We start from the raw sequence: 13,773 nt of genomic DNA, 5'->3' as shown, positions 1-13,773 counted from the left end.
GATGTTGGGGATTTTTTTTTCTGTTTCCCTTTTCCAGTTACATCTTTTATTAAAGTGCTACTTGATTGCTTTTGTAGAAACTGAGGGGGCAGGAGCAGCTCCCTGGGAAGGAGGTGAGAGTTGAAAACATGATTGTTTTTTTTACAAGCAATTTTCTAGTTCAGACATAAGGCCCTACTATGTGGTAGTGCTATCAGATTCACTTAAAAAAAAATATAAATAAAAATAAATCCAGACTTGCCGATTCAGCGAGTCCTGATTCTTGACATATCTCCAGACATCCTAAAGTAGCAGCAGCGGCGGTGGTGGTGGCTGTAAACAAGCTTCTCCTGGCCTGTGTGATGAATAGGCTTCTCCTGGCTTGCCTCACTGGGGCCTTCCCTCTCACGTCACTGATGATGTGGCAGAGGGAAGCCCTGGCAGGCAAGCTGCAAGAAGCCTATTCACCCTACTGCTTCTGCCAAGCTGGCCACCTCTGCTACTACTTTAGGAGGCCCAAAGGTGGGTGGGGGAGTGCCGGTTGGGAGGTGCTGCACAGGGGAATAGGAGGGATGGAAAGCTACTGCACATGGCAGGAGAGGAAGAATTGGTGGAGATGGGATGGAGAGGAAGGGAGAGAGAGATGCTACAGAGGTACAAAGGGGTGAAAAGGTAAATATCCTGCATATAGTGGAGGGGAAGGAGGCGTGCATGGAGAAAAGAGGGAGAAATGTTGGACATAGAATAGAAGACAGGGAGAGATGGTACATAGGGAGAAAAAATGGTGCACATGATAATGAAGGGGAGAAAGGGAGAGATGCTTCATGGAGAATAGAGAGGTTTGTCCCAGGGCACAAGGCAGGGAGAGAGACAGAAATATTGGATATGGCAGTAGACGGGAAGGTATAGAGATGGAAGATGTATTGTGAGCATGGAGAAAAAAAAGAAAATATCAAATGGGCAGGAGACCCTGGCAAGCGAGTTAACAGAAGACAAATGGAAACCAGAGCCTGGGACCAACATGAGTTGAATAATAAAATGACCAGACAAAAGGTAATTTTATTTTTTGTGATTACAATATGCCAGATTTGAAATGTGTTAGACAGTGAGCGTGAGCTAGGACCTAATAGGGAAAGAAAAATACTTTTTTTGTTTACACCCCAGCGCCAGCATGGGGTTGGAGAGGGCAAAGGGGGTGGGATGGGTGAAGAGTCTACAAAATAAACCCACCAGGACATGTGAAAAAAATGCTCTATTGGGTGGGAAAAGTGAATTGAATCAAATTTTTCCCTGAATCGGGCAGCACTAGTATTCAGGATCATTAGGCACATCTACAAGGCTGTGAAATAATTTTTTGAAGGCACTCTACTAGCTTATTTTTACCAGAAAATAACATTTTATCCAGAAAATAATGTTTCAGGCACACAGTAGTTCCTTTGGTCCATTTAGAATACGGGTTCCTGGAACAAAAATACAAAATCTACACCCGAATGAAACACATTCCAACTCTTTAGCAGCCTAAACAAAAATACTTATCTCTTCCTTTCTATCAATCTCTATTATTTGTACATAAGTCAATGCAGCTAAAAGTCAGTTGTTTTACCTTCTATGGGGGAAAAGCAAAATAGTTGGAAGACGGTCCACCATAAATTCCCAGGGAAGATCATTTTGTGCTACATTAATCCTGCAAATACAAAATATTACAATATCACAAAGCAAATAAAGCCTGACAGGTCTGAATGGACTCTCTCCATTAAAAAAAATAAAAATCCCAAAGTATTCTATCCAAAGAAGAAACACAATCTGCTATAATAAAACCCTTAGCGCGCATGCGCAGTTGAAACTTCGTGCGGCCGTGATCTCCGATCCGTGGCGCTGCATGCACAGTAGGAGCCTTTGGTGGTTTGCGATGTGCGAGGCGGTTTCCCCAGCAACGTTCCTGTCCTGATTTCCGATGCCGGCTGACTTCTGATGACGCCTCTTCTTCTCACCTTTGGACCAGCAGCGGCAGCAGCTGCGGGGCATTTGCTAGGCCGGCCCACTTCGATAATGCGAAGCGGGCCGGCCTAGCAAAAGCCCCGAGGTTGCCCGGCCTAGCGGAAGCTGGACAGTGAGCAGATAAAAGAGAAGAGGTACTACTGGACAGGGGAGAGGTAAAATGAACAGAGAAGGGCTACTGCTGGACAGGGGAAGTAGGGAAGGGGTAAAAGGAACGGAGAAGGGCTACTGCTGGACAAGGGGAGCAGGGAAGGGGTGCTGCTGGACATGAGGGAGGTAAAAGTAAGGGAGAAGGGAAAACAGACAGTGGGGCAGAGGAAAGAAAGAAAGAAATGCCTAAGTCTACACATATATTCTAGCACCCGTTAATGTAACGGGCTAAAAAATTAGTTCAATAATAAAATGACAACACAGAGAGCTCAACAGATGGATATCAATGAACAGATCCTGCTTCAAGTACTTGCGTGTTAATGTCCAACCCACAAATTAAGCAGAAAAATCAACACTCAACTGCATTTGATCATGAGATCAGCCTTGAGATCACATGAGCTCTGCAGCCTCTGTCAAGATTTTTATTTTCTTGGTGTTCTGCCAACCAGCTTATTAGATATATAGAAACATGATGGCAGATAATGGCCCAACTAGTCTGCCCATCTGCAGTAACCATTATCTCTTTTTCTCTCTCCCCCAAGAGATCCCATGTGCCTATCCCAGGCCCTTTTGAATTCAGACACAGTCTCTGTCTCCACCTCCTCTTTTGGGAGACTCTTCTATGCATCTACCACACTTTCTGTAAATAAGTATTTCCTTAGATTACTCCGAAGCCTATGACCTCTTAACTTCATCCTATGCCCTCTCATTGCAGAGTTTCCTTTCAAATGAAAGAGACTCGACTCATGCGCATTTACATTACGTAGGTATTTAAATGTCTCTATCACATCTCTCCTCTTTCCTCCAAAGTATACAGATTGAGCTCTTTAAGTCTGTCCTTATGATGAAGACTACATACCATTTTAGTAGCCTTCCTCTGGACCGACTCCATCCTTTTTATATCTTTTTGAAGGTGCGGCCTCCAGAATTGTTATTCATACCATTCGATGTGTCTATTGTAGATTTTGGTATCATCTGCAAAGAGGCAAATCTTACCCGACAACCCTTCAGCAATATCGTTTATAAAAATGTTAAAAGGAACAGGCCCAAAAACAGAATCTTGAGGCACACCACTGGTAACATCCCTTTCCTCAGAGTGATCTTCATTGATCACTACCCTCTGTCGCCTTCCACTCAACCAGTTCTTGACCCAGCCCATCACTTTGGGACCCATCCCGGGGCACTTAACATAGAAACATAGAAGATGACGGCAGAAAAGGGCTACAGCCCATCAAGTCTGCCCACTCTGCTTACCCACCCCCTGTCTATGCCCTAATGACCCAATTTCCTTATCTTGACCCTCGTAGGGATCCCACATGGGTATCCCATTTATTCTTAAAGTCTGGCACGCTGTCTGCCTCGATCACCTGCACTGGAAGCTTGTTCCAATGATCAACCACTCTCTCTGTGAAGAAATACTTTCTGGTGTCGCCATGAAATTTTCCGCCCCTGAGTTTGAGCGGGTGCCCTCTTGTGGCCGAGGGTCCCTTGAGAAAGAAAATATCATCTTCCATTTCGACACGTCCCGTGAGGTACTTAAATGTTTCGATCATGTCTCCCCTCTTCCTACGTTCCTCAAGAGTGTAGAGCTGCAATTTGTTCAGTCTCTCTTCGTACGAGAGACCCTTGAGCCCCGAGATCATCCTGGTGGCCGTCCGTTGAACCGATTCAATTCTGCGCACATCTTTACTGTAATGTGGCCTCCAGAACTGCACACAGTACTCCAGATGAGGTCTCACCATGGCCCTGTACAACGGCATTATGACTTCAGGCTTTCGGCTGACGAAACTATCTGCCTTGCCTTAGATGAAGCCTTCTCCACTTGATTGGCAGTTTTCATGTCTGCACTGATGATTACTCCTAAATCTCGTTCTGCTGAAGTCCTAGTTAAAGTTTCTCCGTTCAAGAAGTACGTCCTGCATGGATTTCCGCTTCCGAGGTGCATGACCTTACATTTCTTAGCATTGAAGCCTAGTTAAGAAATGTAAGGTCATGCACCTCGGAAGCGGAAATCCATGCAGGACGTACTTCTTTAACGGAGAAACTTTAACTTAGTTTATTTATTAGACGTCTATGTGTAACACTGTCAAAGGCTTTGCTAAAATCTAAATACACCACATCTATCGCACTTCCTCTATCCAATTCTCTGGTCACCCAGTCAAAGAAATTGATCAGATTTGTCTGACAAGACCTACCTCAAGAGAATCCATGTTGCCTCTGGTCCTGTAATCCACAGGATTCCAGAAACTTGACCATTCTCTGTTTTAAAAGTGTTTCCATTAATTTGCTTACCACAGAAGTCTGACTTACTGGCCTGTAATTCCCTACTTCTTCCTTACTTCCACTTTTGTAGAGAGGGACCACATCTGTCCTTCGTCAGTCCTCCGGTACCACTCCTGACTCTTGAGACTCGTTGAAAAGGTCAGTCAGTGGAGCTACCAGAACTTCCCTAAGTTCCTTCAGTACCCTAGGATGCCATCATCCATCATTTATCTCTAGACAAACAACTTTGTCATCACAAGTTTCAACTCAGTCTTTGCTGGGGACTGTGGTCTGTTCCAGTTATTTTATGCAACTATGAGCTAATTATTACATTTAATTGCTTCCAAGATCTTCTTTTCTGTCATTACACAAGCAACAAAATAAGCAATCAAAACCAGTGAAATGCAAATAATTAATGCATGGAATAGTGGTGGTGGAGAGACAGACTGTCTGAATTCAAAAGGGCCTTGGATAGGCACGTGGGAATCTCTTGGAGAGAGAAAGAGATAACAGTTACTGCGGATGGGCAGACTAGATGGGCCATTTGACCTTTATCTGCCATCATGTTTCTATGTTTCTATAATGCATATATGTTGAGAATAATTCCAAGCTTTGTAATATATGATTTAACAACTTTTCTATTTAAAATTGTTTTTCCTGTTAATACTTTTAGGCTTTGGTAATCTGCCTTGCAGCCAATGGTCTAAAGAGCAGGCTTTATCTAATGTCACAGTATTTAATGCAGAATAAGTATGTTATGAGGTAATGACCAATGGCATGACAACTATATCTGATTTATTTATTTAAAACATTTCTAATCCACCTTTATCCAAGGCGGCTCACAGTATCGCATACACAATTCAGGTTTGTACATCTTAAAGAATTGTTCTTGTATACCACATCTTCCTTATAAAATAGAGCTTTAAATGGTCAACAAATAAACAAATTACAGATCATCCTTAAACAAACTGAATTGCAGATGTCATAACATTTAAGAAATAAAAAAAGTCTTGAGATCTTTGTGGAATATATAATACATAGGCTTTTCTGAGGTAACTACAGCTACCAAACAGCTCCAAAGGATAATCCACTTGCCTGTTAAGGTAATAGAAGCCTGTGCTGAAGTGTCTGGCACCATTTTGAAAACTTTTTTAAAAGACAGCTACACTCAGTGTTTGGGGTATCGCAGCCCAACTAAAGCTAGCATTTGGGACTAGACATCCCAGGACTGCTGCAGTGGGTGATCTTCACTAATCTGGGGATGTTGCACAGATAATACGAAAACATTCCCTCCATGCAGCAGGACACCACCAACCCATCCCCCTGCGAAGCATCTTTCCAGCTCTATTTCCCAAAGGGGATGGGTGAAAGGGGAGGAAAGATGTTGCACCATGGAGGTGGGAGGAGTGCTGCCGCCGGTGAATCGGGGACATTCAGGAGGGAAGGGCTTTGGGGGTCGATTTAACTAGGGCTTATTTTTGGGGTAGGGTTTATATTAGGACCTACCCTGAAAATCATGCTATGGCTTATTTTCAAGGTAAGTCTTATTTTTGGGGAAACACAATATATATGAATTTCACTTTCTTCCTTTTAAAATTTTAGAATGTAAACTGCCTAGGTCTGGAAAGTAGTAAATATTGTTTATTAAAATTCGCTATGCTATCTTTACTACTTTCCAGACCTAGGCAGTAATATTACAATAATTTAAAAGTACAAAATCAATTGATCAAGAAATATTTTATGGTTAAAATATTCTATACAGATATGGTGGCCTTATATAGCTTGAACTCAGACTTCTGTTGCCTTTGGCAGGCTAAAGCACCACATCCTCTTGAGGGGACTCCGACATGGCAGAAGAAAGGCCCCACCAGAGCTGGCCAGAAGCTGCCTGTTTACAGCACTTCTTTTGTTCACCAGCTGCTGCTACTGCTTTGTAAGGGAGGGAGGTTGTCAGGATCAGTGACACTGCTGCTTCAGGGTCAAGGGAGGGAGGGGGGATTGTCAGGATTGGCTGCTGCCTCGGGCCTGGAGGGAGAGGGGATGTCAAGGATCACCTCTGCTGCTTTGGGGGCAGGAGGAAGGGGTGTTGGTTAGGAATGGCTGCCTGCTGTTACAGTATTTTTTATTTACAGTAACTCATTCAACCAGAAAAACAATTACCCGGCATCCACCAATCCTCATTGATGCCAGATAGCTGAGAATCTACTGTATTTCTCTTCCCAGTGAAGGAGGTGTGGTCCTGAAGGATGCTCAGGATCGCAGACTGGATCTGATACTCATAAGACAATTTAAGGCCTTGGCTTTAGGTCTTCAGGCAGTGGCTTCCTTCGTGGTATACGCCTGCCATAAAATGCTATGATAGGCTTCAGCTTTGGAGGCAAACACATATCCCAAGACTGTTACTCTGTTTCCACCTGTAGGATGCTTTGGATCAGACAAAGGGTGGGAGATTCAGCTGCTAAAGCCACATTGAGCAAGCTGCCCTTTAAGGGACATATACTTTTTGGCAAAGGGCTAGATGATCTTATGTCCAATGTAATAGACAGGTGCCCTAAGTTTCTTCTGAACAGCAAGCCACGTGTGCCTCAATGGGCAAGTCATAACTCCTTTTGAGGCTACAGTGGCCTGTAGCCTCAAAAGGATACTGGGCATGATGTTATGGCAACTCTTATGTTCTTATATACAAACACCCTCAATACAATAAGATGCAATCCTCTGTATCCTTAATATCAAAGAACAAAGAGCCCCTTGACCACATCCCCACCCATAGGCAGGTACTTTTTTTGTACCTGGGGCATTGGAGGATTTGCTGACTTTCCCAGGGTCACAAGAAGCTGGGAATCAAATCCAGTTCCCCAGGTTCTCAGCTCTCTGCACTAACCATTAGGGTACTCCTTTATTTATTTATTTATTCATTCATTCAATTTTCTATAATGTTCTCCCAGGAGAGCTCAGAACAGTTTACATGCGTTTATTCAGGTACTGAAGCATTTCTCCCTGTCTATGATGGTGGGCTCACAATCTATCTAATGTACCTGGGGCAACTTATGTATCTATCACAGCTTTCCAAAGATGTGCACAAACAGGCCTTGATCAATTTCTTGAACTGTAGATAGGTTTTTCTTTTTTTCTAATCTCTCTAGAGAGATTGTGCCTGATCTAGCACAAAATAAAAAGCACCACCCTTAGCCACCCTCAATCTGATCTGCAAGAATCGAGGATCCTCCTTTTAAGAGGATTACAATGAGTGGTTGTTGGTTGAGTAAGCTCACCAGATATACCAGCTCACCCACTGAACTGCCCTCTTCTCCTTTTGAAAGGATCGCAATGAGTGGTTGTTGGCCGGTTCACCCACTGACAAACTACCTTATGTTTTGTGGCATACAGCTTTGCTTTCAAAGTAAAATCTCTCTTTAAAGGGAACTTGGCTACCTTAATAAAACTGTACACCTGAGATGGCTGATTTTATAGTTTCATGATTATGAAAAATTGTTAAAATTAAAACCAAATTCATATAGAAAAGGACAATGTAATATCTTAAGCACTGGCCAATATATTTTTTGCTATGCAGGAGTTTATGCATAGGCCGTTCTTTGGCGATTGTTTGCTGCACAGGCTAATGTTTTTTGTTTGTGGTTCTGACTGATACCTTATCAAATTGGGACCTCTGATGAAGGCATGCTAACCGAAACACGAACCGTGTCGGGTCTCTTGGTTTGTTTTAAGGTGGTAATGTTAACCGCACTCATTGGTTTGATACAATAAATTTAGCCTGCATCATTGTACGTCTGTCTGCAGTTTCTTCTTGTTTTGCTATATGTTGTGACTCAAGCAAGATGCTTGTATCAATAACAGTGCTAAACTGCACACACTTTCTGCCTTTTTTGTTTACGGCAAAATAAAGGTCTTAAACTATGAATCCTAAAATTAAAAATTCTTACAACTACTTTAACTTTTTCAAGCGCATTGATAATTTTTTGATGCATTTTTTGACCAAGGAAAAACTATATAAAGCAATGTGAAACTTATACAAGAGGGTGCCTTATCTCAAGTTTCAAGTTCAAGTTTCAAGTTTAATTATTCTTAATGAATCGCCTATTTTAACTCACTAAGCGATGTACAAAGCCTTAATACATACAGATTGATACCTTATGTTTAAATTTGTTTATTGATTTTACAATAAAAGCAGAAATTCACAAGTCAAACATTTTCATCCCCCCTCCCTCCCCCTCCCTCATCCCAACACCCCACCCCCCCAACTCCCTTCTAGAACAACAAGTATCCTCCAGCAGACAATATTTTACGGGTTCAACAGGTTACTTCGGGCTCTGTGAGTCAACGTTAACCAAAAAGGTTCCCAAATAGAACAAAATGCATGACCTCCAGGAGATTCCAGGGAAGTCAAAGACATTCGCTCCAGTGATGCTTGTCGAAGCATCAGAATTCTCCAGAATGATACCGTTGGTGGGTCTGCAGTTATCCAATTATGTAGTATGGTTTTTTTTCCCATGAGGAAAGTCCGGGCCATAAAGCCTCGAAAACCCTTCGGGGGCCCCCGGGGAAGTGAGTCCATCGTAAACAACAGTTCCGGACGACTAACATATCCTCGGTGCCACATGGAAGCAATATGCAACTGCAGTTGTATCCAAAAGCCCTGTACCAATGGGCATGTCCAAAACTGGTGACCCAATGTTGATCCTGGTTGGGCACATTTAATGCAAGCATCTGTTGTGCTAAGTTTTGCACGATATAGATAGGTTGGAGATCGGTACAGTCGTAAGTAGAATTTATAGTTCGTTTCAATAAGGGTCGATTGCAAGGTTATAGTTTGAATGGATTTAAGACCCTGTTGAATATGTTGGCCGGTCACCTCACACTGCAAGTCCCCTGACCAGCGGGCCGCGTATACTTCATAGGGAATGGACCCCAAACTTTCACGCAGATAGCGTAGGTGGAATTTCAATGGAATATGAGTCTGCGCCGTTAAACATAAAGCTTCCGAAATCTTCTCCTGAGTATGGTTTGTAAGCCCTGCCGATGGGAGAGAGCGAATATAAGAAGTCATCTGGACATACGCCAACCAGTCCCGAGGTGTCCAATGATATTCAGTCTGCATCACCAGGAATGGTGGAACCGTGCCCTGTGCAGTTACCACCTGAGAAATATACTGCAGATTAGACGTTCTCCACACCGATACCGGAAATTTGGAAGTCCCAGGTGGAAAGTCTTTATTGTCCAGGAAAGGAAGGTAAGCTGTAGCTGTGGGGTCAATCTTTAGCATTTTACATAAACGTCTCCACATATGGCGTAATGGTTGAAAAAGAAATTTTCCAACTGGTGGAGGTCTTCCAGGGAGATGTAATGTGTGCAATAAATAACTGAAGTGGTATGGGGAACATAGGACTAGTTCCGATGGAGTAGCCGAAAAGTGGCTGGTCCCCCGGAACCAATCACTCAGGTGTCTCATTTGGCACGCCCAAGAGAACAGCCTTATACTATGAAGGCCCAGTCCTCCCTGGACCCTGGGAAGCATCAAAATGGACAAGGAAATCCTAGCCCTTTTGCCATTCCACAAATAAGAAGTTAAGTATCTCCCCACCTCCTTCTCATGTTTAGAAGACAATAAAATAGGGAGCAGTTGAAATATGTATAGCCACTGGGGCAAGAGCACCATATTATATAAAGCAATTTTCCCCATTAACGATAAAGGAAAATCCCTCCAAGTTAACAATTTCTGTCTAGTGAGAGTCAAGAGTGGCAGGACGTTCTCTGAATATAAGTTGGTGATGTCCATTGGTATTATAATCCCTAGGTATGTCAAGGAAGTGGTTGCCCATTTTAGAGGAAAGGGCCCCCTCCACTTAGCTGGGAGCTCTCGAGACAGAGGAAGTACCAAGGATTTTTGAAAGTTGAGTATCAATCCGGAATATAAGCTAAATTCGTCTAAGATGGCTAACGCTCTGTTTAGAGAAGCCTGAGGGTCAGCTAAGGTCAACAACATATCGTCGGCGTATGCCAAGACACGTAATTGCGATCCCCCTTCCGGAAGACCCAATATCCCATCGTCTCTCTGCAGTGTTCGCAGAAAGGGATCCAGATAGAGCAGGAATAACAAGGGAGAGAGAGGACTACCCTGTCTCGTCCCTCGTGCTATCTGGAAGGATGTCGTCCTCGTACCATTCACCAAAATGCTAGCAGTGGGTGACGTATATAATAACCTAACCATATCATAAAACCAACCGGTAAAACCCATGTACGAAAGTACAGAAAATAGGTAATTCCAGTTGACCTTATCAAAGGCTTTAGCCGCATCTAAGCTTACCAATATGCCATCTGTATGTGTTACTTGAGCTCTGTGAATGGCCGTCAATAATCTTCGAACGTTGAGGACCGAGTGGCGGTGCTTGACAAAGCCAACCTGCTCCGACACGATCAATTGAGGTAGCAATGCGGCCAGTCGATTGGCTAGTACCTTATCCAATATTTTAATATCTACATTAAGTAGAGAAATTGGCCTATATGATTCTATATCTGATTCTCGTTTCCCTGGTTTTGGAATTAATGTTATGTATGCGTGATTAGCTCCCTCTGGAAATGCTCCCGCCTCCTCTGCCGCTTGATAGTATGCCTCCAAGGGTCCACAAAGTTGTGTGAGTAAAAGTTTATAAAATTCGGGGGGATATCCATCAGGGCCCGGGGATGTTCGGTTCCTTAATTGTTTCACCGCTAATTGTATTTCCTTCCCCTGTATTGGTCTATTTAAGGAAGTACGCATGGGAGAGGACAATCTAGGCATCCCCGCGTCCTCCAAAAAGTCCCCAGCCTCTGGTCCCTGGTCACCCTCCACCGAGGAGTATCAGATTGATACCTTAATACATACAAATTAAATATTAGTGACAATATAAAGTAAATTTTGTAAATAATAAACATACTTAATTACATACGTATATTAAAATGTTAGTTAGGGTATAGAGACATACTTGAATTGTGAGGATAAATAGGAAAGAAATTACAATAATTGGATAGGAAAGGAAGAGTAATAACAAAGGAAAAAACAAGTAGGAAGGGGAAGTAAATCTCTGCTTCAAATTCCCATAACGCCTTGCAGTGGTGATATCACATGGCACAGTGTGGGAAGAAACAAATCCTTCAGTATCACTAAAGACCTTATTTTAAAACTACTGTTCCCCATTCAGTGTCCATAAAAACAAATCCTGACTGAACAAGTCACTCTTTGTTTTATTTCAGTAATTGAAATAGTAAAGACAGATGACTGTGAGATTCTACAGAAACATGTACTGTAAGTCAACAGAGATATGCTGTAATATTTTAAAAGATTTCTCTATGCTTTTGTGAATAACGGCTGTGTATGTCATGAATCAGTATCTTAGTTACATTACCAATGACATCATAATACATCAGCACTCTGAAATTCTACTGGAACGTATGGAATTTATAAGACAAGCAAAACGTTGAAAGCAGAACAAATTACAGGGTGTGTCTGAGAGAATAAAAAAGACACACATTCATTTTACATGTTATCTAAAGTGTATAAAGCAGACAAATATATTTGTGTGTGACATTCCTTTTACGGAAATGTAAATATTTCCCAAGGCTTTTTTGGTGTTTCACGTTTCTTTGGTTCAGCTTGGAATTATATCTAACACACACTGAATTCTGCTCTCACTATCAATAAACCTATTATCATTTATGCTGCTTTTGTCAGCTCTTCTTATAGTTCATAAGCTACAACTCTTAAGGGTTCCAATATCTAATTGGACACCACTCCAAACAGAAAGTATAGTTACTCACCTGTAGCAGGTATTAATCTGAGGACAGCACACATATATTCTCACATGTGGGTAATGCCATCCACAGAACCCAGCGCAGACAGTCAAAAAGTCTACTGTCACTTTAAAGCTTTAAGACCGTCCACATCGTGTACGTAATGGTGCCTTCCCATCTGATGTCGGCTCACGGGACCATCAGTTCACTAACAAAACTAAGAAGCCAGCTAAGGGAGGCAGGAGGGTTGTGAGAATATATGCCTGACATCTGCCTCAGGTAAGTAACTGCTTTATCTGAGGACAAGCAGGCATTATATTCTCACATGTGGGACTCTAAAGCAGCCAGGGTCACGCCTGAGCCTGGCAAAACCAAAAGGGTTGGAGGGAAGTTGGCATCTAAGTGAAGAATAAATTTTGTAGAACTGCTTGGCCAAACTGACTATCAGGCCTGGAATGATTCTCCAAAAAATAATGGGATGTGAAAGTATGAATTGAGAACCAGATGGCTGTTTTACAGATGTCCTCAATGGGAGTGGAACGTATGTGGGCTAATGAAGCTGCCATTGCTCTAACTTTATGTGCAGTGACACAGCCTTCAAGTGTCAGCCCAGCCTGAGCATAGCAAAAGGAGGTACAGTCCGCCAGCCATGGTTCTCTTGGTGACAGGAGTTCTAACTCTGTTACGACAGAATGACAGGAACAGCTGAGTGGAAGTTCTGTGAAGTTTGGTCTGATCTAAATAATAAGCACGAGCACGTTTACAGTCCAATTTGTGAAGTGCTGCTTCACCAGGGTGAGAATGTAGTCTTAGAAAGAAGAAAGAAAGAACTATAGACTGGTTGAGATGAAATTCTGAGATAACTTCTGGGAAGAACTTCGGATGCATGCAAAGAATCACTCTGTTATAGTATAGGGTGAATATGATACAAGTGCTTGAACTTCACTGACTTGGCATGTAGATGTGAGAAATATGAGGAAGACTATTTTCCAAGTGAGATAGATGCTTGAGAGATGAAGTCTAGGCTGGTTTCAAGTGGAGGCTTTATCAGAGTGGAAAGTATAACATTAAGGTCCCAAGCAACAGGAGGCTTGAGAGGTGGTTTAGTATGGTAAAGGACTTTCATGAATCTGGAAGCTAAAGGATGTACAGATAGTGGCCTTTTGTTCAGTGGAATATGAAAAGCAAGATGAACTCTGACTGAAGTAGTTTAGAAACCAGTGTTGGAACCGATGGGAGAAGACAAGTGATTAAATCTAGCAAGTGGGAATGTGTGGCGCAGGGGTTAGAGCTACAGCCTCAGCACGCTGAGGTTGTGGGTTCAAATCCCTTGCTGCTCCTTGTGACCCTGGGCAAGTCACTTAATCCTCTCATTGCCCCAGGTACACTAGATAGAGTTTGAGCCCACTGGGACAGATAGGGGAATATGATAAAGTACCTGATTGTAAACCATTTAGAATATAAGTGGTATATAAATAAAAAATAAATAAATAAAAATCAGACTGTGAAGCTGAGTCTACTTGAAGTGATAGCAGTGCTGTGTGAAAGGTTTTCTAGAAGCTTCAATAATGGCTGATGCTGGTGCAGATAGTACAAAAG

The 13,773-nt window shown here is 42.5% G+C and overlaps 1 protein-coding gene across 5 annotated transcripts in view; it reads right to left on the bottom strand.

The window, feature by feature from the left end:
* TXNDC11 (thioredoxin domain containing 11) overlaps window positions 1-13,773 on the bottom strand; it is a 152,644-nt gene that overhangs the window by 10,383 nt on the left and 128,488 nt on the right. For 4 of the 5 annotated variants that reach the window (XM_033963035.1, XM_033963036.1, XM_033963038.1 and 1 more), the window contains one exon: window positions 1,583-1,663. The exons of the other annotated variant lie outside the window; for it this stretch is intronic. In XM_033963035.1, the coding sequence (XP_033818926.1) occupies window positions 1,583-1,663 (81 nt within the window). The remainder of the gene's footprint in view (window positions 1-1,582; window positions 1,664-13,773) is intronic. 5 annotated transcript variants of the gene reach the window in all.

The sequence above is a fragment of the Geotrypetes seraphini genome, chromosome 11 (genome assembly GCF_902459505.1).
Source record: "Geotrypetes seraphini chromosome 11, aGeoSer1.1, whole genome shotgun sequence".
NCBI classification, from domain to species: Eukaryota; Metazoa; Chordata; class Amphibia; order Gymnophiona; family Dermophiidae; genus Geotrypetes; species Geotrypetes seraphini.
Note: the sequence above shows the minus strand (reverse complement) of the source record. Positions and strands in the feature narration are given on the sequence as shown.